General features: G+C 42.1%; 2 protein-coding genes across 3 annotated transcripts in view; one reads left to right on the top strand and one right to left on the bottom strand.

The window, feature by feature from the left end:
* MCM9 (minichromosome maintenance 9 homologous recombination repair factor) overlaps positions 1 to 26,790 on the top strand; it is a 69,742-nt gene that overhangs the window by 14,212 nt on the left and 28,740 nt on the right. The window contains exon 7 of the mRNA XM_075924050.2: positions 1,771 to 1,890. Within this exon, the coding sequence (XP_075780165.2) occupies positions 1,771 to 1,890 (120 nt within the window). The remainder of the gene's footprint in view (positions 1 to 1,770; positions 1,891 to 26,790) is intronic.
* ASF1A (anti-silencing function 1A histone chaperone) lies at positions 7,781 to 26,034 on the bottom strand. 2 transcript variants are annotated; one of them, XM_075924057.2, is made up of 5 exons: positions 25,685 to 26,034; positions 24,466 to 24,555; positions 21,267 to 21,382; positions 11,983 to 12,159; positions 7,781 to 8,250 (listed from the first exon to the last, which is right to left on the bottom strand). In XM_075924057.2, the coding sequence occupies exons 1-5, from the start codon at positions 25,791 to 25,793 to the stop codon at positions 8,038 to 8,040; spliced, it is 705 nt and encodes a 234-aa protein (XP_075780172.1). In that variant the 5' UTR covers positions 25,794 to 26,034; the 3' UTR covers positions 7,781 to 8,037. The 2 variants fall into 2 exon arrangements, with proteins under 2 accessions (XP_075780172.1, XP_075780174.1); XM_075924059.2 differs by lacking the exon at positions 24,466 to 24,555 and having other exon boundaries at positions 25,685 to 26,027.

The following is a 26,790-nucleotide window of genomic DNA, read 5'->3' as shown; positions in this document are numbered from 1 at the left end:
GTGCCAGGTGGTATGTAGGTCATTGACTATGTAGTCTAAAATGTGTGTAGATACAGGTATGGAATATATCAATTTAAATACTGTAGCAGCCAAATCGAGTCAAATATATCCTTAAAGTGAAGTCATATTGTCTATATTATTTATATAAGATAATTTAATAATTTTAGAACTCTGATGAGATATTTAGTAACCAAAATGTTTACTTTTGTAATTGCTTTGTATTTGGAAATTACTGAACTTCATGATTATTGGAGCAAAGCAAAATATTTTCAATTATTAATTAGTAGGAAAAAGTCTGATTTTTATTGCTTATTTGTACAATAATTACAAGTTAAATAGAGGAATCATAACTAAGCAGCGGTTCCAATTCCCTTCATTACTCAAGCTGGGAGCGAAACATTTACTATAGCTAGTACAGGCAGTCCCCGAGTTACGCGGATCCGACTTATGTCGGATCCGCAGTTACGAACGGGGTTTGCTGCCCGTCTCCCTGGTCTGCTGGTTTCCAGCAGACCAGGGAGACGGGCAGCAAAGCCGCGGAGCACGCAGGCAGCGGACAGCCCAGACGTGCCGCGGCTGTCCCGCTGCCGGCGTGCTCCCCGGCTTTGCTCCCCATCTCCCTGGTCTGCTGGAAACCAGCAGACCAGGGAGACGGGGAGCAAAGCCTCTGAGGACGCCGGCAGCGGGACAGCCGCGGCGGGTCTGGGCTGTCCGCTGCCCGCGTGCTCCCCGGCTTTGTTCCCCGTCTCCCTGGTCTGGGGAGACGTGGAGCAAAGCCGTGGAGCACGCGGGCAGCGGACAGCCCAGACGCGCCGCGGCTGTCCTGCTGCCGGCGTCCTCAGAGGCTTTGCTCCCCGTCTCCCTGGTCTGCTGGTTTCCAGCAGACCAGGGAGACAGGGAGCAAAGCCGGGGAGCACGCGGGCAGCGGACAGCCCAGACCCGCCGCGGCTGTCCCGGTGCCGGCGTCCTCAGAGACTTTGCTCCCCGTCTCCCTGGTCTGCTAGTTTCCAACTGTACTGGACCAACCCGGCAGCACCCCATCTGCTCTGCCCCAGGCGTCCTGATTCAGCCACTGTTGGTCAGTTTCAGCAGCGGCTGAATCAGGACGCCTGGGGCAGAGCAGCTTGGGTGCTGCTGGGTTGGTCCAGTAGCGCCGAGGAGCGGCGCTACTGGAGCAACCCAGCAGCACCCAAGCTGCTCTGCCCCAGGCGTCCCCAAGTCAGCCGCTGCTGAAACTGACCAGCGCTGACTACAGAAAGCCTGGGGCAGAGCATCTCTGCCTCGGGCTTCCTGTAGTCAGCCGCTGGTCAGTTTCAGCAGCGGCTGAATCTGGATGCCAGTTCCAGCTTACATACAGATTCAACTTAAGAACAAACCTGCAGTCCCTATCTTGTACGTAACCCGGGGACTGCCTGTATATGCAAAACAAGTCTATTAAAATATGAAAACTGCTAGGTACTGGGTGATCCTATAAAGGCTGCATATGTGATTATTTTAAAGAACTTTTATAATGAAAATTGAATTTGAACTCTGCAATATGATTAGATTGCATAATTGTGAATTATACAATTTTGTCATATCTCTGAGTGATGTTAGATGTGATAATCTTGCACCTGAATTATTTATTGTATTGTATCTTCAGAGGTAAATTTTATATGAAGAATTACAATTATTTTAGTTAAAAATGTCTGCCTTGTCTGTCTTTATAAATGTAGTAGTCAGTATACTACCTATGCAACCTGAAGTGTTGTGTATTTATTTTTTCCCAAGGTGAATCACATCTTTTGTTGGTTGGAGACCCTGGTACAGGGAAATCTCAGTTTCTCAAATATGCAGTAAAGATTACACCACGATCTGTGCTTACTGCAGGAATTGGATCTACAAGTGCAGGTATCTGATATTCAGTTGTGCCAAGCAGGCCATTCTTTTCTTTTTTATTACAGTTTATCTAGGAGTCTGCATCAAACCAGGGAGGTGTTTTATAAGCATTGATATAAGTTACACTTGATTGTATTCATCTCTAGAACAAAAATTGTTGTGGCACTGGGCAAATGAGAGTTGGAATGGTTCCCTACAGGTCTCTGGGAATATATCAGGCCCTATAGCCATACCTCCCGTGATGGGTACAAACTTGCTTCATCCAGGCCTGTCTAGTAGAATGGTGTGGTAGGAATTTTGTCATGAGATCTTCATGGAACCTTCCCCCAAACAGTCATTCTACTGTTGTTGTTTTTTATTTTTGTTTTTTCCTTTGGAGAAAATGATTCAGGCCTATATTTTTTACATTTTCTGGCTTTTTTGATTCTTTCAGAATGCGTGCATGCTATATGGCTGTTACATGCAGTAGGATCATTCTCTTTCTGCTTTACAGAGACCACTCCTCTTTTCTCTTCCTACTGCACGTTTTGGGTGGATGGCAGGTCTGCCTTATGCTGCTGAAGCCTTATCTCTGGCCCATAAAGAAACATCTGAAGAGCAAGTTTTCCCCTTTAGTATGCCCTAGATGGCACCAAATGCCAGATATTGTTAATAATTCTTCCTGTGGGTCAATACAAAGCCTCAGGTCCTTCCCCCAGCTTTGCAAATTACTCAGTTTGAACAAAGTGACGTACAGTGTACTGTGCAGCAATCAAAGTATCCCTCAGGAGCAACATACAAAGGATTTCAATTGATGCGTTTAACAGAAATGTGTTTCTCAGATAATGTTGCTCTTCTTTCACTTCTGTGACTTGGAAACAGCACGGTGTTTCAATGGGAAGAACAAAAGAATACCTATTTTCCCAGTCCCTTGAGACCTGTCCATCATGTGTATATAACCCAGGTGCAGAGAGGATTTCTCATTAAATATTATTACTCCTGACTCTAAAACCAAAATGTTGGAAAGTCTATTTGCAGAGGAGCCTCAGGCGTGTTAATGCTCAGAATCACCTTGAATGCATCCATCAGTAGTAAGAACAGAACAGGCTGTACTTTGAACTTGTTAATGGTTCCTCAGGGGTCCAGGGTCTGACAGAGAGCGACCTGGACTAAACACCTTGCGATCATTTCTTACATTATCACACTCACCTTTGTCAGTAATGTCAGCCCATGCTAGCCAAATTCTTGTACCTCAGGTTTGCCTTGATCTTCCCGAGCTTTCGCTTACTTTTCATACACTACATGAGAAACTTTCCCTTTGGGAAGCTAGGCCACATGACCACCAAAGACACTGGAACTTGGAGTCACTTGAATCACAAGTGTGCTTTCCCCATTTACACTTGACTAAATACAACCAGTTGTCCTAGGCTACGTCTACCCCCCACCCCAAGGAATGAGCTAGAATCTCACAGAGAGCTCCACTGCCACACACTAGGGCTACATCTACACTGCACCTCTCTTGCGCAAAAGCCTATGCAAATGAAGTGCAGGTTAGCATACTGCCATGCGTCATTTGCACAATGAGGGGTCATTTTTGAGCAACCCCCCCCCCCTTGTGCAAGAGCAGTTCTTCCTAAAAAATGAGGAAGAACGACTCTTGCACAAGAGGGGTTTTTGTGCAAAAAGGAGCCATCTAGACAGCTTCTTTTTGCGCAAAAGCCTCTTGCACAAAAACAACCCCTAAGTAATTATGCAGATGAAGCATGGCAATATGCTAATCTGCACTTCATTTGCATAGGCTTTTGCGCAAGGAAAGTGCATTGTAGATGTAGCCCTAGTGTGTGGCAGTGGAGCTTGCTGTGAGATTTTAGTTCATTGCTTGAAGCGGGGGTGGAGGGGAGTGTCTCTAAAATCATAAAATCACCTTTGGCTGTACATCAGTGAGGCTTTTAAAAATAAAGGAACCCACCTACCCCAGACCCATCTGTGGCATGTGCATCACATTTCCAACTTTAAACTCTTATAGTAAGGTAAGGCCCATTACTGTAAGAGATAATCAGGCTCACATCTGTCTGGCTGAGCAAATTACCGCTACATTCACTTCACAATCCCTTTTCACTGCCAGTGAGGTGAAAAGGAGACTTAGTGTAATTGAGAATAAGACCCATGTAAAACTGCTGAATTAATATTACTGAATGAAGTTCTTTCAAATTTGCTCTGGACCTTAGATCTAAAAGCTGTTTATTATCCATAAACCCCCCACATTTATTCAGCTGCCCATGTGTAATTTCCAAATGGAATATGTGAGGTAAAACTTCACTTTGCTTTTGGAATTTTGTGTTCAAATAGCTAAAATTTTGCTGGACCTTGTCTGAGGGAAAATCACCTTTTGTAATAAGAACAAATGTGAAAAATATTGTTCCTACATGGCACGTTTGAGAGACATATACAGATAAAAAAATGGAGGGAGTATAAAACTGAAATTGATTCTTTCCTTAACCATAATACATGATATGATAATTGAGCAATATGTAGCTGATGCTTTAAAAATGGGTTTGCCCAAAAAACTTGCCCTTTTAGTCTTGAATAAACCCTGGTTATTCGAAAGGGGAATAAAATGGGGATTTCGTTAATTTCATTACAGTACTGATTAAGGATATTAAGTGGTCGATTGACACTTCCGAATTCCTCCTTTGAAATGTACAAAGCCCCCACTGGGCTCCACGTGCAGCCAGAGGAAAGTCCTGCTGACTCCGGGCAGTACACTGGCCAGCTTTGAAATGTACAAGAGTCCCCAGCGGGGGCTCTTGTGCATTTCAAAGTGGAAGCACCTGCATGGAGCCCGGGCTCCATGCTGCGCTGCTGATTTAAAATGCCACGCAGAGACCGGGGTCAGCTGGGAACTCCCCAGCTGAACCCAAAGTCTGCGTGGCATTTCAGCAGAACTGGGGATCAGCTGGGGACTCCCCAGCTGACCGCGGGTTCTGCGTGGCATTTCCCCAGAATCCTGAGCTCTGCACAGCGCTGCCACTTTTAAACACCAAGGCGGCATTTCAAAGGAACAGCGCGCCACAGCTGAGCCTGGGTGTTTCAAAGCGGCAGTGCCGCACAGCTGATCCCGGGATCAGATGTATGGCACTGCCGCTCTGAAGTACTCCCTCTCCCCCCCTCCCCACCTTTGCGGACTATCTGATAGAAGCAGCAGGGGGAGGGGAATCGACTAGTCAACTCACTATCCAACTATCCGATAAGAATTTGCTTCTCAGATAGTTGATTAGTCCTTAACATCCTTAGTAGTGATGCTTTCCACAGGGTAAAGAGAAGGTATTGGAGGAGTGTTTCCTGCGTCAGAAAGAGGAGTGTGTGCCTCTTGCTTCTTTTGATTAACGGTAAATTCTATAGACAGCTAAGGAAAGTAAGGGTAGATGCTCGCTAACTGATTGTTTAGAGAAGTGGCCCTTTGTATGCTTTTCTGGTAGCATATATATTAAGATATTTAGTGGGCTAGCAACAACGTGAAGTCAAGCATATGAGATCTTGATCTTTAGCCTTCAGTTTCTCTAGATGAGGAATTGGATGAATACATTTCTTTAGCCACAGTGTTTTCTTTTTTTTAAGTGCATTGATTTAAAATGGCTTATACTTTTTTTACCTGTCCCACTGCTGCTCCTCTCCCTTGGAAATGTACAGGAGCCATAGGTGGCTTCTGTACATTTCAAAGGTAGAAAGGCAATGAACCCACTGCATCTCTCCCTTTGAAATATACAAGCGCCACAAGCGACTCTTGGGCATTTCAAAGGGAGAGGTGCAGCGGGATAGGGTGCGCCCTCTTTATTGCCTAATCTAGTAGTCGATGGAAATTCCATTGACTACTCAAATAGCTGATTTATCAAAATCTAACATCCTTAATCTGCACATATGGATGCAGATATCTGCAGCTCATTTGTGCAGATAGAGACGCAGACAGATTTTGTGACAGTGCAGAGCTCTACCTGTGCACCAGAATATGGTGTCCCCAAGCTCACACATTCTTTATGGGGTTTTTGAGGTACATTGTGCTACATAAAAGTTGTCTGAGTAGGTTATGAATGCAGATGTAATATATAATGTAGCTGGTCTTGATCTACCAATGACATTGAAGATCATGATTAAGGTCTTGAATTGTCCGTGCAAACTAGTGGAGTATTTGGATCACAGCAGCTTATTACAATGGGAGTGAGAGTAACCATATTAGGTATGATTTGGGGCCTCCACCTTCCTGCTATCTTTAGATCCAAATACAGTGAGCTGTGTTCTTTTCAGTCTGAAGATGACACATGTGTGGATATGATCATATTTTTACCTAGGAGATAGGGACAAAGTTTCCTAGCGAACTGAAAGGTAAAAGAGGGAGTTATACATCAGCAATGCTACCTTGTCTGCTAGGATAACTCCTTTTCATACAAGTCATTTCTATGAGGCATATGACATCCTTGTGATGGTGATTAGCTGCATCCAGAAAATAAAATGCACAACAAGGTGTCATTGATTTATTGGTGTCCCATGTAGATACTGAGGAGAGAGGGGGACATAGCATAGATCCCCCTGGGACTCTACAGATGAGGGCTAGTTGGTGGGAAGAGTAGGTTATCCTGTTATCACTTTTCGGTGCTAGATTTGTAGCCCTGCCTTGTCCACTCAAGCTGTCATGTATCAGGTTAGCTGTAATTAAAGTTGCATAGAGGTCAGGTAGCATCAGGACTGAGAGAGAGAGAGCCTCTAGCTGCTCCCTCTGTTTTAGTGTCACTAGGGCTGACTCTGTACTTTGCCTTGGCCTGAAGACCAGTTGTGAAAAATCCACCATATTGGCAGGTGCTCTGTGATGTTGGAGTTTATGTGCTGCATGGTTTTGCCTAGGAGTGTGAGGATGGAGAGGTGACCTGTCTCAAGCATTGATATCAGGAGTGTCAGGCACTCTATTGCATTGTTCTGGAAGAAAGGAAAGATTACTTCTCTGAAGATTTTGAGAAGCTGTTCGTAGTGGACATAATTTCTCTTCTCTGGCCTTCACCTTACATGAACTTGTTTCACAGAGGTTTTTCTACTCATCATAATGGATACTAGTATGAGATGGGGCCATATTCTGTCAGGGCAGCAGGGTGACTAATGCCATCCAGTCCATCTTCAAGCATACAGCCTCAGTGAGTTCTTCCTAAATACAGTTTTGTATTGTACACTGAGGAAATATTCATCCAATACAAAAATAATAAAATTGTGTACATAAATGTCTTAAGCCCAAGGTGTTTTATGAAGCTATGGTAGGATGAAGCACTTCAACCTGTTATTAAGTATCTAAACAGACTACATGAATAAAAAGGCTTTTATAAAACATCATAATCCTACGGGGAGCAGTTTTTTTCTTAGTAAGTATTCATGCTATTCCTTTTGAAGTTTAAAAACTTTGTAATTGCTTGAAACCTTTCAACCAATTGTGCAAGCTATTAGCATGGTTGAAAGAGAGTTCTTTGCTGTGCCCGCCTACTCCAAATGAAACATTGTTCTTAACAGACTTATATGACACGACTAAATAGCAGCAGGAGATAAAAAAAGTCACATCCTAAAATCCCAGATAGCAGATGGTAGATCTCAAATTGCATGCTTTAAGTAACAAGTATGTGCCTTGAAAGGCATAGACATTTGCACCTAAAATTGTACTGTGCTATTTTCACTGTAGAGGACATTTTAGGATTATTTTGTAAAGATCACTTCCCCCCTTTCTTTGCATTTTGTCGAAAGACAACCTGTTATTAAAGGACAATGAAATTGTATTCAGCATTATTGTTATTAGCGATGAGCCAAAGTCCTCACTATTCCATCTGTGCTTGAGCATTTTTAACTTTCTGTTTTCTATGTTTTTAATTGTATTTACAGAGAAAGAGAAAAATAATATATATGCTTTAATCAGATTCAGTTTAGAGCAAATAAAATAACACATTAGAGAAAAAAGAACTACTTAAAAATAGTTGTATTTATATTCCACAATTTGCTCAAATACTGTTTTTTTTTCTTACAAACTTTCTACAGGATGTTTTAAAACAATTTCTTCATGTTGTTTGTTGACTATGTACTTAAGGAATTTCAGGCAAATAGTTCTGGTTGTTTTTATAGCTTAACACATGTATAGTATCAAAACGATGGCAGTCACATGCAGTCCATATGAGATTCTAACATGACATTTAATGAATTTTCTGATGTTGACCATCCCTTTGATGCTGAAGGTAATGCATCTGTAGAAAGAAGTGACTGTAGATTTTGGTTACTACTCTCTGCATCTTCCAGTTTTTCAGTGTTGTCCTCCCAGTTAATGTGGAATCTTGTGACTCTGGGGTTAGATGCCAAAATATTCCTTTGTAGCTACAGGAGGAGAAAAAGTGCATTAGTTGTGTGTCCATGAAAGATTTCTGTATAAATTTCTGTATAAATATAACTAATCTCTACAAATGTATGGCACTTGAAGGTTAATCTATAGATGCTACAATATGTATCGGGAACAGACGTATATCATGGAGAACCATACCATTGGTCCATCTAGTCCAGTATACTACATCAGTGATCAAATTTACTTCAAAGGGTAAAATAGAGCCCATATCGTCCACCAACTAAATGTGGGGTAAATATCCTCCTTAACATCACAACCTAAACCTGAGATTTGAGCATGTTTATCTTAGCTTGCATAGCTATACATATTCAGCAGAAAATTAAGTTATCTAGCCATGGTAAAAAAAAAAAATGTAGTCACAGCCTGAGGCATTAACCTGCAGCAATGAATTACTCAAACTAATCAGTTATGCAATGTAGTAATATTCTAAATGCACTGAGTGTCTCTTTGTTCTTGTCTGATTCTGCAGTCCTTCTTCATGTTAGCAACACTAACCTGAAAGTTTTTTTTTTCCAAAAGTATGTTTTTATCATATTTTCATCTTGACTTAATTATATTTAATTTACTTTCTTTTTTTTAAAAATTTCAAAATGTTACTTAACTTTGGAACAGGAAGGTGACCTAACCCCCATTTAGATAGTATTTTTTAGCCTTTTCTTTTGAAAAGATGACAGGTGTGTATGTATGGCTATAGCCAAAAAAAAAAAAAAAAAATCATTTTCACAGCTTTTTTTCTACTTTTTATTTTCAATACTTCTGGAAAGTTTGTTGGTAGCTATTGAAAATTAGTTGTTAACCTTGGCATAATATGCAGTAGTTTAAGACACTAGAATCTCCCACATTGCATAACCATCTGCTCTCATCATGAAAGCTTAACTTCCTTAGCTTAGCAGTGTGAGTTCTCTGGTTCTCATTCTTGCACGAGATACATTCTTGCCAAATGGAAGGCAGCATTCTGCATCATCCCTCAGAGTCACTGCTTATGGATCATAAGTGCAGTCAATAAAGAAATCATGGGAAAACCGCCTTGGAGCAAAAAACTCCAAAGAAAGAATGGTCACTGAATAATTCCTCTTCCCCAAATTGACAGAACCTATTTTCAAACCTGTTCTGCGTTAGTAGTTGAGGGTGATTGTGGTTTTTTTTTCCCAAGTGCTTATAAAGAAACCTGGATATTTGGAGGCCAAACTTTAACATTTCTACTATAAAAGAACATAAAAGGAAATTACTATAAAGTCAAAAATACAAAATGGGGAAAAGAAAGGAACAGATTGGAGATTTAAGGTCAAGATTTTCAAGTTAATAGCAACTTTGGGTGGCCAAGTCAAGGCCCCTGCAAGTGGCCTGATTTTCAGGAAGTGCTACGCACCTGACCTCTGAAAATTAGATGCCTGTAGAGCAGAGGTGGGCAATAATTTGGGGCCAAATTTTTGAAGTGGACCTGGGCCGCCCAGAAGGAGCGGGGCCTAAACCGGAAGGGGGCAGGGCCAGGATGCTTCTGGGCTACCCCACTCCCAGACCATAATTGGTCTGGGAGTGGGGCAGCCTCTTTGCCCCCCCTTCCCACTAGGCACCTATGCCCCTGGCAGAGCGGTAATTGGCTTCCTATGATCCTCCACCCCCAGGCCAATCAGGAGCGCACTGCACTCCAAAGTGCTATACACTTGCGCAGAGCGGGGGCAGGACAAAGGAAGCTTCACGCAGCCCCTCTGGCCCTAATTGGCCTGGGGGCAGAGGAGAGCACAAAGCCTCCTCCCGCACTGCGAGGAGCATGAGGTACTTTGAAGTGCCGCGTGCTCCTCGTAGGGTGGGAGGAGGCTTTGCGCTTCCCCCTCCCTCAGGCCAATCAGGGTTTGGGGGTGGGGGAGCATGAGACGTCTCCTCCCATCCTGCGAGGAACACATAGCACTTGGAAGTTTCGTGTGCTTGGAAGTTTTGTGCGCTCTCCCGCCCCCAGGGCCTATTTGGCCTGGGAGTGGGGGAGCAGCGGGCCGGATCAACCCACTTGGCAGGTAGGATCCAGCCCATGGAGGCCCTTTTGTCCACCCATGCCGTAGAGTGCCTCAAGTTAGACCTACAAAATCACTGGTCACTTCTGAAAATTGTGACCTTAAGTGTCTTCTATGATCCACAAATTTAAATGTAGTTATATTGGTTTAATTTGGGTGAAATGCACAGCTTTTCCCTGACCTAATCATTGCAATACATGCATTATTCTGGTCCACTATTCAGATTTTAAAAATATCCTATCCTTTACATATAGGATGTAAACATTTTACCTCATTACCCTCATAGCCTCCTCATCTTCTAACATCAGTTTATACATTACTTCCTTACATTTGCTTGCAAATGAAGGCTCTGATCCTAACAAGGTGTTCCATGAGACAGACCGCTCTGCCGTCACAGAACAACCAATGACTTCCATTGGAGTCTGCTGATGTGGAATACCTTGCAGATTTGTAGGGACATTTGCCAATCCCTTCCTGCTGAGCAGTGTTGTGTGCCAAATTATTATTCTTTTACTAGTCATTTCAATGCTGGTCCTGATCTATTTTTTTTTTTTTTAAGTTAGTGTTCTTTTTATATAGTCTGTGTTTTGCAATTGAACTGAATATCTAATACATTGACATTGTTGATCGGGGTCAGCAAACTTTGACTCCCAGCCTTTCACGGTAAGCCACTGGTCAGCCTCGTGTCCCGGGGTGGGAGTCATAGCAGCACATTATATTAAAACACTGTGATTTAATTATTAACTGATCTAAGTTATTAACCAATTAAGACGCTTTTGCTATGTTAGTAACCAGTTGTAGTTCATAAAATAATAATACTTGGTCAGTCATTTTGCTCTTTTGGGTAATACAGGCAGTCCCCGGGTTACGTACAAGATAGGGACTGTAGGTTTGTTCTTAAGTTGAATCTGTATGTAAGTCGGAACTGGCGTCCAGATTCAGCCGCTGCTGAAACTGATCAGTTTCAACAGCGGCTGAATCTGGACGCCAGTTCTGACTTACATACAGATTCAACTTAAGAACCCCAGGCATCCCCAAGTCAGCTGCTGCTGAAACTGATCAGCGGCTGATTCCAGGAAGCCCGGGGCAGGGGCTTCCTGTAGTCAGCCACTGGTCAGTTTCAGCAGCGGCTGACTTGGGGACGCCTGGGGCAGAGCAGCTGAGGTGCTGCTGGGTTGGTCCAGTAGCGCCGCCGCTCCTCGGCGCTACTGGACCAACCCAGCAGCCCCCAAGCTGCTCTGCCCCAGGCGTCCTGATTCAGCCGCTGCTGAATATGACTAGCAGTGACTGAATCAGGACGTCTGGGGCAGAACAGCTGGGGTGCTGCCCGGTTGGTCCAGTAGCGCCCAGAGCGGCGCTACGGGACCAACTGGCAGCGCCCCAGCTGCTGTACCACAGGTGTCTGGAGCAAAGCCACGGAGCACGGGGGCAGCGGGACAGCTCAGACGCGCCGTGGCTGTCCGCTGCCCGCGTGCTCCGCGGCTTTGCTCTGCTTTGCCCCCCCCCCCCCGTCCCCTGGTCTTCAGAGACCAGGGAGAGGAACCCGCGTAACTCGGGGACTGCCTGTACTGATTGCTACTCTGGCTCCTGAACCATTGAGGTCTCAGTATCACTGGCTTAAGGATTTTTTTTTTTTTTAAGGAAACCTATTATGTTAACCATGCTTTGTATACCTGACCAGAATGGAACATTTCTTACCTTAGAGAAATCTGGTTTTACTGGAGGATTCTCTCTCAATTCTGTTTCAGTATATTCATTGTTTACATAATAGCCGACTCTAATAAATTCTTGGCCTCGGTAGGTGCATGTAATTAACACAACTGTTACACCTACTGCATCTGCATCTGGAATAAGTCCCGGATTAGGAGCATCAGCCTAAAACGTAAAAAAGAAAAGGTTTAAAACAATACATATTGATCTATCTGATCCATATTATATAAAATTGGAGATATCTGGCAGGGGCCAGTGAGGTAGTATGCATCATATGGATTAAGCAATGACTGTGCACAAATTTTAAACTGATGCTCCATGCATAGTTGAGTGCAAGCACATCTACATGGCTCTCTCAGTAATCATGATCTTGGATTTAGGGCACTGCTCTCTACAGTTACATAGCAATTCAGTTACCAGAATTGGTTTGTTTGTTGTAATTTCTGATGCCTAGATGAATAGGCAGCTTTTGCATCAAACTATTTTTGGATCAATTACCAGGTATCTGTAGTTCAGGCATTTGTGCTAATGTCCCTCCAACCCTGCTGTGCCCCTCTTTCCACCCCAACCTTTGCCCATTTATCTTTGGGTTCTGTGAGGTTACACTGGGGTGCATAAAATTTTACAGCTGATAAATTAATCTGGTAAGGAAAAAGCTGCAAATCATACTTTGGCAAGAAGAGAGCGGACTAGTTTGCAATGAGGTTTGGGTTATTCCATAATCTAATTAGAGAAGGAACCAGTATGTCTTTGGCTTCTAGGGCATCCAGGTGCCTGGTTTTAAACTGGAATGCCAGGTCCAAAAGGACCAGACAGGGCCTGGTCAGATATACTGACCGGACACCCAAATTCTTGTTACTGCAGGTGGGGTAGGCATGTTAGCCCCCGTTCTGTCAGGGTCACCTCCTACCTGCATTGGGCAGCTGCAGCTCCCAGCCTAGCTCCGCAGGCAAGTCTCTCCCGAACTGGGTTGAGGACTAGGGGGGAAGAATCAGCAAGCAATGGGGGAAGAGGGAAAAGGCACAGATAGAAGGCATGACCTCGGGGCAAGGCATGAGACAGGAGTAGGGAGGGTGGAACCTTGGGGAAAAGGGGCAGGGGTGGTTCCAGCATTCTAGCAGAGTGTCTAGTGTTTAAATATTGCAAAGGTAGCAACCCTATTTGCCTCCCTCCCCATAACTAAGTTTAAGATGCGTGCTGTGAAATGCAACTCTCTCATCACTTGGAGAGAACTTGACACATTTTCAACCAGTAACTCAGGATTAACTAATATACATTAATCTTTTTAAATGACCTCCAAGTGACAGTCCAGTTAATAATAAAAAATTACCTTTTTTTGTTTCAACCTAGATTAAAGATTTATAACAATGCACATTTTAAGGGATCACTGCTTAAACTATTTAATGTTTGCAAATGTTTGTATAAAAATACAAAAACAGCAATTAAGCACTGTGCTATTGCTGAAAAAGTTATAGTCCAACATATTTCTAATGGTTTATTTGGCATTCTAGCACTGTGGTCTGTTGAGCTGGTTGATCACAGTCATTGGCTCCTGTTTCCTCTTTCCGTGATTCTACAATAATCCATAATCTAGATACTTGTATTGGAGGCTCTGGCTACTAAATTGAAGAAATAGGTAAGTTAAATGCCCTGAGGACAACAGCCACTACTGGGGAATAGCCAGGCGGTATTATCCATAATCAGGCAGGGACCAAGGCAGCCAGGCAGTATATCCAAAATTAGAAACACTAAGACATACAGGGAAAGAAAAGGCAATAAGAAAAAAATAAGAAGACATAAGGAGCAAAAGAAAGAGGAAGAAACATCTACATCCACTACTTAGCTGAGAAGGAGAGCTAATGGATGATACCAAGAAGGTTGAGGTGTATATAATACCTATTCTAAGTCAGTCTTACTAAAAAGATTAATAGTGACCAGATTTTAACACAATTATTATTAACAACAAGGGAAGGAACACAAGTCCAGATAGGGAAAGAACAGGTTTAAAGAATATTCAAATGAGTTTGATGTACTCAAGTGGACAAGGCTTGACGCAGTTCAACTTATAGCACTTAAATGTACTGTCTGAAGTAATCTCAGAACTGATATCAGTTATCTTCCAGAACACAGGAGGTCACAGAGGACTTGTGAAGAATAAATATAGCACCTGTCTTTTAAAAGGGAAACAAAGAGGACCCAGAGAATTATAGATCAGTCAAACTAACTCGGATACTTGGAAAGATACTGGAACAAAATATTAAACAATCATTTTGTAAGCACATAGAGGACAACAGGGTAATTAGTAATAGTCAACATGGATTTATTAGGAACAAATCATGCCAAACCAACCTAATTTCCTTCTTGCACAGGGGTACTGGTCTGCAGGATAGCAGGGAGACAGTAGATATGATATATCTAGATTTTAATAAGGCATTTGACATAGTCCAAATGATATCAGTAAATTAGGAAAATGTGGCCTAGATAGAAATACTTATATGATGGGCAAACTGGTTGGAAAACAGTACTCAGAGTAGTTATCAATGATTTGCTGTCAAACTGCAATGACATATCTAGTGTGGTACTGTAGGCATCTGTCCTGGGCGTAATGCATTTTTAACAATGACTTGAAAAATGGAATGGAGGAGGGTATGCTTATAAAAAGCTACAAATTATATCAGTTGGTCTCTACTCTTAAGAAGGAAACATCAAATGCACAACTACAAAATGAGGAATAAATGGCTAGGTAGAACTGCTGCTGAAAAGGATCTGGAGGTTATAGTGGAATATGAATCAACAGTATCATGCGGTTGTGAAAGAGACATATTGATCTGGGTTGTATTAATTACAGTGTCATATATAAGACATGGGAGGTAACTCTCCCATTGTACTTCGCATTGGTAAGCCCTCATCTGGTGTACTGTGTCCGGTGCCTGGCCCCACACACCTTAAGAAAGATATGAACAAATTTGAGAGTCCAGAGAAGGACAACAAAGGTGATAAGTTTTATAAAACCTAATCTATCATGAAAGGTTAAAGATCTGGGCATGTTTAGTCTTTAGAAAAGACTGAAGGGAGACCTAAGAACAGTCTTCAAGTTTATTAAATGCTTCTATAAAGAAGACAGTGATCAATTGTTCTCCATGTTCGCTGGCATTGAAGCGGGGACAAGACATAATGGGCCTAATCTGCAGTAAGGGAGACTTAGGTTAGATATTAGGAAAACCTTTCTAACTATAAGGATAGTTACGTACTGGAATAGGCATTCAAGGGAGTTTGTGGTGTCTGGAGCTTACTGGAGGTTCTGGCATAACTCCACTTATAACAGAGTTATGCCACCAGAAAATTTGGCCTTATATGTAAATACACTACTCACGCACATACAAGAATTGCTTCTTCACCTGCCAATGAAATGCAGACACTTGGGAAAGAGATTTAGCAACTCCATCTATGCACAACAAATTTATACAGAGTGAAAATAATGGCCTTGAACCTGCAGGGCAAATTTAAATAGGCAGAAGCATGGCCCTGCCTAGAATAGCAGAATGAAGTCTGCAGCGAACATATTCTGGTCTGTTGCATTCTATTTGGGCTCTTACAGAGCACTCATCTGAGTGCCTGGCAGTAGCGCATTAAGTGATGTGACTCAAACATCTGTCACGTGTTGTTTGTTCTCAGTTTTGGTTAATGTGTGTTAACACATTTTTAAAGTCACTTAGCACCTGCCATAGACAATGACTAGCATCTTTTAAAAACATATGATATGGTCATGGTCAATAGCTTCTCACTAGTATCTTTTTTTAAAATTCCACTGTCTTCATCTATACTAGATAGAAAATGTTGTTTAGCAGTGTATCAATTAACATATATAAACATGTTTGCCAAACTCACCTAATTTTCCTAGTCTAAACGGGACCCTGAATCACGTTTAGAGCCCTGCACATCCGCTTTATATGCATGGGTATCCGTATCCGTGGATGTCAATGCGGATAGCTGTGGCTCATTTTTTTGGATACAGATGTGGATAGATTTTGTATCTGCATTGGGCTCTACACATATTTGTGCAAAAAATATTATGAGATTTTTAATGCCCATAAATGTTCAGAATTTTTATTTTATTTATCTTATCAAAAGATTGCACCTATAGCAAGGCAGTATCCTATGCTGAGGTGCTGGTTCAGTTACTGTTCAGATAGAAGTTAATATTATCTCTTGACTCACCAACATGACTTCGTGCAGTGCCCTGCTTTTTTCTTGGTTTCAGAGTTACCAATTTTCTAATGTGCTGGAGAGAGGAAGTGCTTCCCCACAGGCCCTGCCCCCAGGTTCCACCTCTTCCCCCAAAACCCCTTCCCTTCCTCTTCCCATCCTGTCCCCTCCCCTGAGCGCTCGCTGCTCCTGCTCCCCCCACCTCCTGCATACTGTGGAACAGCTGATTGCAGCAGATGGAAGGCACTTGGGGGGAGGTGGGGAAGAGGCACTGATCAGGGGAGAGGCACGGATCAGCGGAGGGGCAGGAGGTACTGGTGGAAGGGAGAGCAGCTGATCTGGGCTTTTTACCATGGGTGCTCGAGCTCTGGAGCAACCATAGAGTTGTGACCTATATGTGGTGGTCTTCCATTTAAGTATTAATCCCTCTTGTGAAATTTGATGATCAAAGTCTAATATACTTTGGGCTGCAGTACTTTCCTAAAGAAATAGGTTCACTGTGTTGCAGAAGAGTTTGTATAGGATCTTGCATAGGCTATTTTCCAATAAAAGCAAATGTACTCTATGTCTAACTCCTAGTTTGACAAATATTCATAGTTGAAATATGATAAATGATTATTTCCTCTGTAAGTTTCACACCTGGGACATGTGAAGTTTGGATACTCAAGATAGTTATTTGTATAACATGTCCAAAATATCTCTTTAGATAAACAACATCAGTTCTTCTTCCTCTCTCTCCCTGCCACCAGCAACATTTATAACTTAATTGTAATTTTTAGTTTAAAAATGTATCATACAATCGTCACCCAAATTAATGCATCTTTAAAAATACAGAAGCATAATTCATCTTTCTGAGCCGTGCGCTGCACAGTAACCTATTTCCAAGGTATTAGAAGGCTGCAGATCACTTCTACCAATTTCCATGGTAGGTTGTTATGGCTAAAGGATTACAGCTTGATAGTGGAAGAAATTCTAATTGGGGAAGTAATTTCTCACACATCTGCTTTACTGCTTGGAGGGAGAAAACCAGTATTGAAACCTAATTAATAGAGAAGTGCTTAGAGAATGATTTATATGTAAAAAGCTGATAAATGTATCCATCTTCCTGCTCACTGCTGTGCTTTTGACCTGCACTGTAAAATTAAGTTTTCCTTTATCTGGAAGTTTCAGATGTGCTCTGAAGCATTCGAATAATTGGGATTTACATGTTTATTCAAGATGCCTTAGATATTTTCTACACACAACCTGACACCATCCTTAAAACAATTGTATCAACTGTCAGAAATATAGAAGCTCTTTTCTATCTCCAGTTATTTTCTTTAGTTGTATGCATGCACACCAGTGTATCTTTGCCATACAATCACAGCAAAGTGCAGTTGTGGGGGTGGAAGTTCAATTCTTCTGTAAGGAGCTAAATTTAGTTTTAGTCTGACACTTCTGCCACTGCCGCCACTGCCAGGGCATTTTAGACCTATTTTATCCGATGAAGCTAGCATTGGGTAAACAGAGGTTATGCAGAACTAAGGCTATGTCCACACTACCAGCCCTACAGTAGCATACCTGCAGCACTGTCACTTGTTTTCCAACAATATAGTCAATTGACCTGAAGAGGCAATAGCTAGGTCAGTGAAAAAATTCTTTAGCTGACCTAATGGTTTAGGTCAGCTTAACAATGTCTCTTGGCATTGACAGATAGGTTGACCTAAGTTTTTAGTGTAAAGCACCCCTAAGTTTTAGGTGTAGACCAGGCCTGAGTCATGGTTTTGTGATACAGAGAAAGCTCCCCTGAGAATTAAAGCGAGACTGATACCAGAGCAGTGCATAAAGCCCCTTCTCTGCTCTCCTCTCCCCATTTCCCTTGCTCCTTGCCTTATTTGTAACTCTTTGGCTTCCTCAGTTGGTAGTTCTTAGGATTTTCAAACATCTGAAAATGTGTGGGTGAGTCGTGATCTTCATGTGTCTCCCTGACATGCTTCAATCAATGAGAATCCCAAACTCAATCCAGCAGAAGAGTCTGTCTTGTCCCGGGGTCTCTCTTTCTGCCCCACGTCCCCCACAAACTGGATACAATTTTGTGGTGACCTTGAGGCTTTTTTTCGCCGCCTCCGTCTCCGAGAATATTTCCAAACCACCACTGAACATCAATCTGACCTACCAGATCCCCCCTACCAACACCAAAGGAAAAATAATTCTATGTGGACTCCCCCTGACGGTCGGAATTACAATCTGGATTTCTATATACACAGCTTCCGCAACAACGCACAGACTGACATTATTCGCAAACGACAACAAGCGACACACAATCTTAGCCGCGCTGAACACCATGCCATCCAGAGTCTCAAAAACAACCTGGACATTGTAATCAAACCAGCTGACAAAGGGGGTGCTGTGGTCATTATGAATAAGGCCGACTATAACCAGGAGGCAACCAGACAACTCTCGAACACCACATTTTACAAACCTCTCCCCTCTGATCCCACCTTGGACTACCAAAAGAAACTACACTGTCTCCTTAAAAGCCTCCCCACAGCTACTCGGGAACAAATCCTCACAGAATCACCTTCTGACCCCCGACCAGGATTGTTCTATCTACTTCCCAAGATCCATAAACCTGGGCACCCCGGACGTCCCATCATCTCTGGTATTGGCACGCTCACTACTGGTCTATCCAGCTATGTAGACACTCTTCTCAAACCCTTCGTAACCAATACCCCCAGCTATCTCCGAGACACTACTGACTTCCTAAGGAAACTACAAAACATCGATAACCTCCCCAATAATACCATCCTTGCCACCATGGATGTAGAAGCTCTATATACCAACATCCCACATGAAGACGGTTTACAAGCAATTAGAAACACTATCCCAGAGGACACTACTGCCAACCTGATAGCAGACCTATGTAACTTTGTTCTCACCCACAATTATTTCCGGTTTGAGAACAACTTATACCTCCAGATCAGCGGCACAGCCATGGGTACACGCATGGCCCCACAGTATGCTAACATCTTTATGGCTGACCTAGAACAATGTTTCCTCAACTCCCGTCCCCTTTCACCCCTCCTCTACCTACGGTACATCGATGACATCTTTATGATCTGGACACATGGCCAAGAAACACTGGAGATATTCCACAGAGATTTCAACAACCTACACCCCACCATCAACCTCAGCCTGGACCATTCTACACGAGAGATCCACTTCCTGGACACCCCCGTACAAATCAACAATGGAAAATTAGACACCACTCTCTACAGAAAACCCACTGACTCATACAGTTACCTACATGCATCCAGCTCCCATCCAGAACACACCACACGATCCATCGTCTATAGCCAAGCCCTTCGATACAACCGCATCTGCTCTAACCCCACTGACAGAGACCAGAAGCTTCAGGATCTCTACGAAGCATTTATAAATCTCAACTACCCACCCAGAGAAACAAAAAAGCAAATTGAAAGAGCCAGACGAATACCTAGAAACCATCTACTTCAAGACAGACCCAAGAAAACCAACAATAGAACACCACTTGTCATCACCTACAACCCCCAACTTAAACCTGTCCAACACATTATCAATAAACTACAGCCTATATTGGAACAGGATACCATACTCAAAGAGGCTCTGGCAGACAGACCCATAGTCTCCTATAGACAACCACCTAACCTCAAGATGATTCTTACCAACCACCACAGGACATACCACACTAATACCAACCCTGGTACCTTCCCTTGCAACAAACCCCGTTGCCAGCTTTGTCCACATATTCATTCTGCTGATACCATTATTGGACCTAACCAAGTGAGTTATAAGATCAAGAACACATATTCCTGCGCATCCAGAAATATAATCTACGCTATCATGTGCCGAAAGTGTCCGTCTGCTATGTACATTGGACAAACATCTCAGACACTTCGCCAAAGGATTAATGCCCACAAAACAGATATCAGACAAGATCACAAAGAGAAAACAGTTTCTTGCCACTTTAACCAGAAAGGACACTCTCTAAATGACTTAGCCACCTGCATTCTGCTACAAAGACCTTTTACATCTGCACTTGAAAGGGAATCCTCTGAACTGTCATTCATGTTAAAATTCGACACTTACCAACAAGGACTTAACAAGTCTTTGAACTTTCTCACCCATTACCAAGACAGTTTCCCCAATTATCACCTGTAATACCATTAACTCACAAACATCCCACTCTCCCTACCTTTAATATCAGCAATTCACAGACACTTACCTTCCTTCCTCCCCCTTCCCACCCCCCCGCATCCCCCTTCTGTTCTGCAATGCGATTTGTCCTTTTCATATTTGTTCATTTTTTTAAATTGTATCCTTTGGTATATATGGTTGTGACTACTTTCTTCCACTATTTGATCTGAGGAAGTGGGTCTGGCCCACGAAAGCTCATCATCTAATAAACCATCTTGTTAGTCTTTAAAGTGCTACATTGTCCTGCATTTTGCTTCAACTACCCCAGACTAACACGGCTACATTTCTATCACTAGACTTATTTCAGGACTTGGGAAACGGTGTTGCAATTACAGCATTATGGCATGAGGAGCCAAACATCATGATGCAATATTGTCTTGCTGACCAAAGACAGATGGCTATTCTATTGAACTGGTCACTGGGGCCTAGACTAACATTTATACTCAAAGTTTCCCACAATTGCTACCAACACTACAACCTCACCAGTGGTATAGGTGTTGGGAAGTGCTTTCATGTACCAGCTAAGTGGCATTTTTAATCACTGTGTTGTCTAACTTTTCCCTGAGCAAGGCTAGTCAACAGAGTGGTTACAATGCCAGTAGCCACCAGAACCTTGTCTAAACTAGTCCTCTCCTTCCCCCATTCCCTCATTGATACCACAAGTGGAACTGTAACTGTAGGCTATTTCAGGCAAAACAAGGACTCATGTAGACAGATTTTCAGGAGTTGACATAAAATAGTGTTTGCTAACATAAAACATATTATTGAAATGCTGCTTCACTTTATGCTGGCCCCATTTAAACATCAGATTAATTCAACTGATGTAAAATTATTGAAAATAACAAACTTACCTGAAATACAAACATGTGCCTTCCTGCAGGAACAGGTCCTACTAAAACGGAGTCTAAAACTTGATCATACTCCTCACTTTCTGCTGAACCCACATAAATTATTTTCCATTCCAAATCTACATTAAAACAAAAACAACATTTTACAAAATGCTCACAATTTTCATCTAATTTAACTGCCTCTCTTTGGAAAAGTCAGTCCATTGCTCTAGGTAAGGGGCCCCACATCTTGCTTATTTAGGACATTCACTCAAACTTGCCTCCATAGCTGCTGGCCTACAAAGGCTAAAGGGTTGTCAACAGGAGAAATTTATTGGCATAATTATACTGCTTTAAAGCTGATGTAAAGTTGTAGTGGTATAACTAAACATAAGGGAATGGATCACTTGTTCATTTGTACCAACACAGCTCTACGTATGCTTTCTAAGTTTTGTTGTTACCATTAGTTTTGCTGCTAAGCTTTGCTGCTACCATTATTTGGAAATAGTATCCTCCCCTCTCCCCTGGAAAAGGGCTGTGTAATGCCATTTTTAGATATAGATGGATGGGGAGAGATGGACACTGAAGATAGACACAGCAGGAACAGTTATATGTGGGAAGTAGTGAGCTCATTCACATGTGGTAGCCATGGTATAAAGAGCAGCACAAAATCCAATTTTGGGTCCCCTACCAATTTTTCTTTTTCAGAGCAGGATAGTTGTTAATTGAATAGATAGCTCATTGTACAAATACACATACATCTACAAACATTGAAGAATATATAATTATAATATTGTGATTACAGGATACTGTTAGTAAAGGTTTTGGTGTCTGGCTGTAACCTGAATCTTAAGACTGAATTATAACCATTTTATGTAAACTCTGTGTTTTATTGTTTCATAATACAATTTAAAGAAACGTTAATAGTTCATATTTCTTAGCCCATTTGTGTTGCTGTGCTCACTCTTTGCCCACACTACCTGTTTAAAAACTGAAACTATCAACTAACATCCATTAATTTTTATTTCCACTTATTTTTTAACTTTCACTTTCTAGATAAAACACACATACAGGAGAACTAACCTGCCAGAATTACTGGATTCTAAACAAACAAGCAAAGGTCGCTCTGATGGGTTATTCTTATTGAAAAATGCCATTTGTGATTTACTTTTTTGAAAATAGAACTTATTTTAAAATGTTTCAAAATATTGCCTTTAAAAAAACCAGGTGTGACCCATTTTCATCTTGTGTATCAGTATGGAACAGTGTACTGATTCTGTATATATGCTGTCATCAGCGCATACTCTTGTGTCATTCCATGCTTTTCAATGAGCTTCTCTGAACAGGTGCGAACAGGAGTCTATGCGAGGCACTCCTGTTGCAGGATAGGAGCCTAAATAAGGAAGAAACTGCAACATTGTAACAACTTGGCTGCTTTACTATCTTTTATCATTTAGCACAGCCTTTTATGTGTGTTTATTATTTAAGTGGCATAACTCATAGGATTCAGGAAAGAATTTTGGGAATACCAAGACAAGATATCAGATTAGATGGGCAAATGGTCGGATCCACTGTAGCAATTCCTGCTATGTAAATAAACTATATAAAATTGAGGATTGATGGTTTTTGTCTAGAATTTTCCTTGCACATCCATTATAAGCCACTGTCCCAAAGCACTGTTTAAGTCATTCTGGACTGATAGTTAGGGTTGCCAGGTGTCCAGTATTGGACCAGTATTTGCAGCTTCTATCCAGTTAAAAAAAAAAAAAAAAAACCAAAACCAGAAAATATCAGACATGTAAAATGTCCGGTATTTTCTGGGTTTTTTTCCAGACAGAAGGCCACTTGGGACATTCGGGAGTGTAGGATTTAAAGGCGTCATGACTTTTTTTGTGGGGTTTTTTTTGTTTGTTTTGTTTTGTGCTCAACTAATTTTTTCCCCCGCCATGTTCAGTATTTTTTGTGAAACTATCTGGGAACCCTACTGATAGTATAAAACAGATTAGGAATCATATGGGGGCACGGTTACAGGAAGTAAATGCTCTTTCAGAATTGTATGCAAAAAGGGTAATTATCAAATCCTATTAGGACTCTGTGTCCAACAGTAACTTTTAAAATTGTTTTGACTAAATAGATGAAATTTTAAAATTAAATTGGCAAGTGATTGGTCTGCTTTGGAGAAAAAAGCACAATAGATGACAGATATTTAGTGTTTGGACATTAAAGCAAGGACACAACCTTCTTCATAAAATGATGAAGATTATTTGAAGATTATTTGTAATAATAATCATTGTAATGACTTCTATGAAAGCTCAATAGCTGTGGCCATATGGAAGTAGATGTGGTGATTATGATGTACCTCTACTTTTCATTCTCAGCTGAACACAGGGATAATAGTGCAAAAAAATGAAGTAAACTTCTTTTTTCTGCTAATTTATACACTAATCAACCTGGCCCAACTTTCATTTAAATCAATCTGGTGTTGAGAGTGATAAATACAAATGCACATACATAGGAAGAGAGGGCTGAAGCTCTTTGCAGCATTGGTGGCATCCAAAAAGTCTTAAAGAGTAACACCATGGAAGCCTTGTTTACACTTGAGAAATCTTTAAAAAATTTCTCACTGGCTCAGCACAGGTGTTTACCATGAATCCCTACAAAAAAATGGCAGCTACTTCTCCAACTAAAAGAAATGGTGAACAGCACTAATACTAGGGTAGCAGTAAGATAATTTAAGCAAGTCTTAATTGTACACAGGGCCCTTATGGAGAGTGCCAGCAATTATGATAGACCAAATGTGGTGGTGTTTTCTGTGATGTGGACACTTGCTCCCCATGGAACTGGTCTCACCAAATGCATTTTGTGTTAAGTCACCAATACATAATAAAGTAGCAATGACTGAAAGTTACAGATTTGGACTGGATTTGTATTAGTGGCACAAAGATACAAAACACCCCACATATCCCATTACCCAAGCTTTGAACTGTTTAGTCACCCATAAAGTAAAACCAGAAATAAGTAAGTTTATTTTCCCCTACTGCTTAAAATGTTGGGATCCCCAGGTATCACATGTCACTGACAGTGTTAGGGTATAAATAGCTCCTAATGGTTCTGCCCTCTTCATGGGGGACACAAGAAAGCACAAGCTGAATGCCTTGTGGCCAAAGGTACTCCCACTCCTCCCTCAAATGCTTAAGATTGGTCACTAGCCTGCTTCATTCACCTGTTGTGCCAGTGCTCCTGAGGGAAGCTGGAGGAAGCTTGCTCCCTTCTTTTAGTCCAGTGGTGAGACCAGGGGTCCCAGAGTGCTCCTCTGGCCAGAAGAGAAATGGATTTTACTTTCTGCTGTAAACATCTTGTTAACCTGCAGCACTGGCCCAATGCACTGTAGGACCACTGCTGTAAACCTTTTTGGACGATGCCTGTGGATTGCTAAAGTATTTGGTAAGAGTAGCCAGCCCTGGAGGCGTCGCAGCTGAGCGACACAAGAGGTTAATGTCTAGTCCACCCCCTTCACTCAGGAGTGGGTGGATACATGCTGACCGCACTCCCTGCACAACGCACCCCGCTCTGGGCAGGCTGGGGAGCAAAAGACTAGGTTTGAAGACAGAACCTGAGATTCCTAGCTGGCAGGACATAGCAGGGTACACCTACACCCCCAGGCTACCACCCAACAGCAACTTTCAAGTGAGTTCTAAAAATACTATTTCCCTCCCCCGCCCTCCCTTCCTCTCTCTCGGGGCGGGGAGTGTTAATAGCCGGAATAATACTAAATCTGTAAAGGGATTCAATCGGCTAGTTTGATTATTTTCAGACATTTTGTAAAATACTAAGTGCTGCAGCTACATTTGAATCTCTACTTGGAGCAGCCCACCCCTCTCGAAATATTTCCCCCCAAAGTATTCGAATCGATTGTCAAGACAATGAAAATATTTTATTTCTTGGGGGTGGGGGGTGTTCTCCACTTTGTGCAACCTTTCGGCAGCATTCCTCTTGGCTCTGCTCAGCAACAGTTCACTTCAGCAAAAGGGATGCATGAGAGATGTGCTCGTTAACCCCCTCCCTCTCTCACACACACACAGACACACACAAACACAAAGCTGGCAACATGGCTACCACCACTCAAACAAGTTCCTGGCAACTTAAGCTTACGTTATAAAATGCAGGGTTTGGATCCGAAATACAGCAGCACTCAACTCTGCAGCAGAGGACACAATAATCAACTTTCCTTTGCCTTTCAGCCTAACCGCGTCAGCCTAAGACAGAGCATTTCTAAGCAGCATTTAGATGCCTGCCAGCACATCCTTTCATCTAGTCACACCGAGACAGAGAAAGAGAAACTGTTAAATAGTAGAACCAGGCCTTTGCAAAGTTTAAACCGTTTAAAACCTGAAACTAATAGCCCTGGTTATAAAATCCGTACTGGGGAAAAATCTACTCACCTTCAGACAGATCCTCTATGCATTCAAACGTGATTTCGAATTGAAAAGGATTGTAGAAAGGCGAAGGATTATCCAACACCACTACATTGTTCACCTGAACCTTTGCCATATTTTGAAAAAAATACAAACAATAGGAATAGGGGGTTAATGCAGCACAGTAAAGTCCAATGTGTTGTTTTTTTGTAAAGCACACACTCCAGTGCCAGTACTTGATCAAGGTTGTAGAGCTGTGACTTGAGAAACTTTTTTTTTCTTTTATTTACAATAGGAACACTCCACACTGTTTTGCAGCTTTCCTATTTCACTAAACTACAGCCCATTCTGCTCTGTTAACTGGCAGCGTTGGCACTGATTGGCTGCACACTGAGCTATGACCCTCCTCCTGAAGCTTCCTGAAAGAACAAGATGGGCTCCTTTGCTCTGAATGGACTGAAAAACATTAGCTGCTGCTCCACCTGCTGGCCCAGAGTAGGAAAAAGGCTTGGAACAAAGTGACTAGCATAAATGAAACTGGGAGGAACTAATGAATGAAGGATGAGCTTGTAGTCTGAGTTTGAGTACTGTGCTCACAAAATATGTGCAAGGCAACACTGGATGGAGTTGGCTTTTTGTTTTTCCTCTCCTTGTTTATCATCCCCCTCCCTTTTTTCTTTTTTTCCAAATCCAGGTTTTCTTCTCTGTGTGGCCAGATGATGAATAGAATTATTTCATTAAGGAAAACATAGTTGAAGTTGCTGATTTTTTTTCTCTTGCTAGTTTTAAATCTGTTTACCCTCATTGACTTTATTTCTGCTGTATAATGGTGCATTTCAAATAAACCCATGGGATTTAAGGGACCAGGCCTGAAATCTTTACATGAGAAGTTCTTGCTGAGGGCTTGTCCACACTTAAAATGAAGCAGTGCAGCTGCACCATTGTAGTGCTTCAGTGTAGACATTAACTACTAGGGATGCTAAACTGCATTTAATTAACTGTGTAACCACTAAAAATTTCAGTAGTGGTGGGGGGCAGTTGGCTCCCACCTTCCCCCCGCCCATGCTGCTGCCTCTGAAACAGAGGCAGCAGCATGGAGGGCAAGAGGACTACTCAGCTCCTTGAGAGCCAGT

Source organism: Pelodiscus sinensis, chromosome 3 (assembly GCF_052426305.1).
Source record: "Pelodiscus sinensis isolate ZL-2025 chromosome 3, ASM5242630v1, whole genome shotgun sequence".
Taxonomy (NCBI): Eukaryota; Metazoa; Chordata; order Testudines; family Trionychidae; genus Pelodiscus; species Pelodiscus sinensis.
The sequence above is the reverse complement of the archived record's forward strand: the minus strand, read 5'-3'. Positions and strand labels throughout refer to the sequence as shown.

Excerpts from the sequence above, each read along its gene's own strand:
- ASF1A (XM_075924057.2), bottom strand. The coding sequence starts at position 25,793 with ATGGCAAAGGTTCAGGTGAACAATGTAGTGGTGTTGGATAATCCTTCG. Across the intron at positions 24,556-25,684 it reads CATAGAGGATCTGTCTGAAG|AGGAGCACTCTGGGACCCCT; the intron begins GTGAGTAGATTT and ends TCTTCTGGCCAG. Across the intron at positions 12,160-21,266 it reads GGCACATGTTTGTATTTCAG|GCTGATGCTCCTAATCCGGG; the intron begins GTAAGTTTGTTA and ends TTTACGTTTTAG.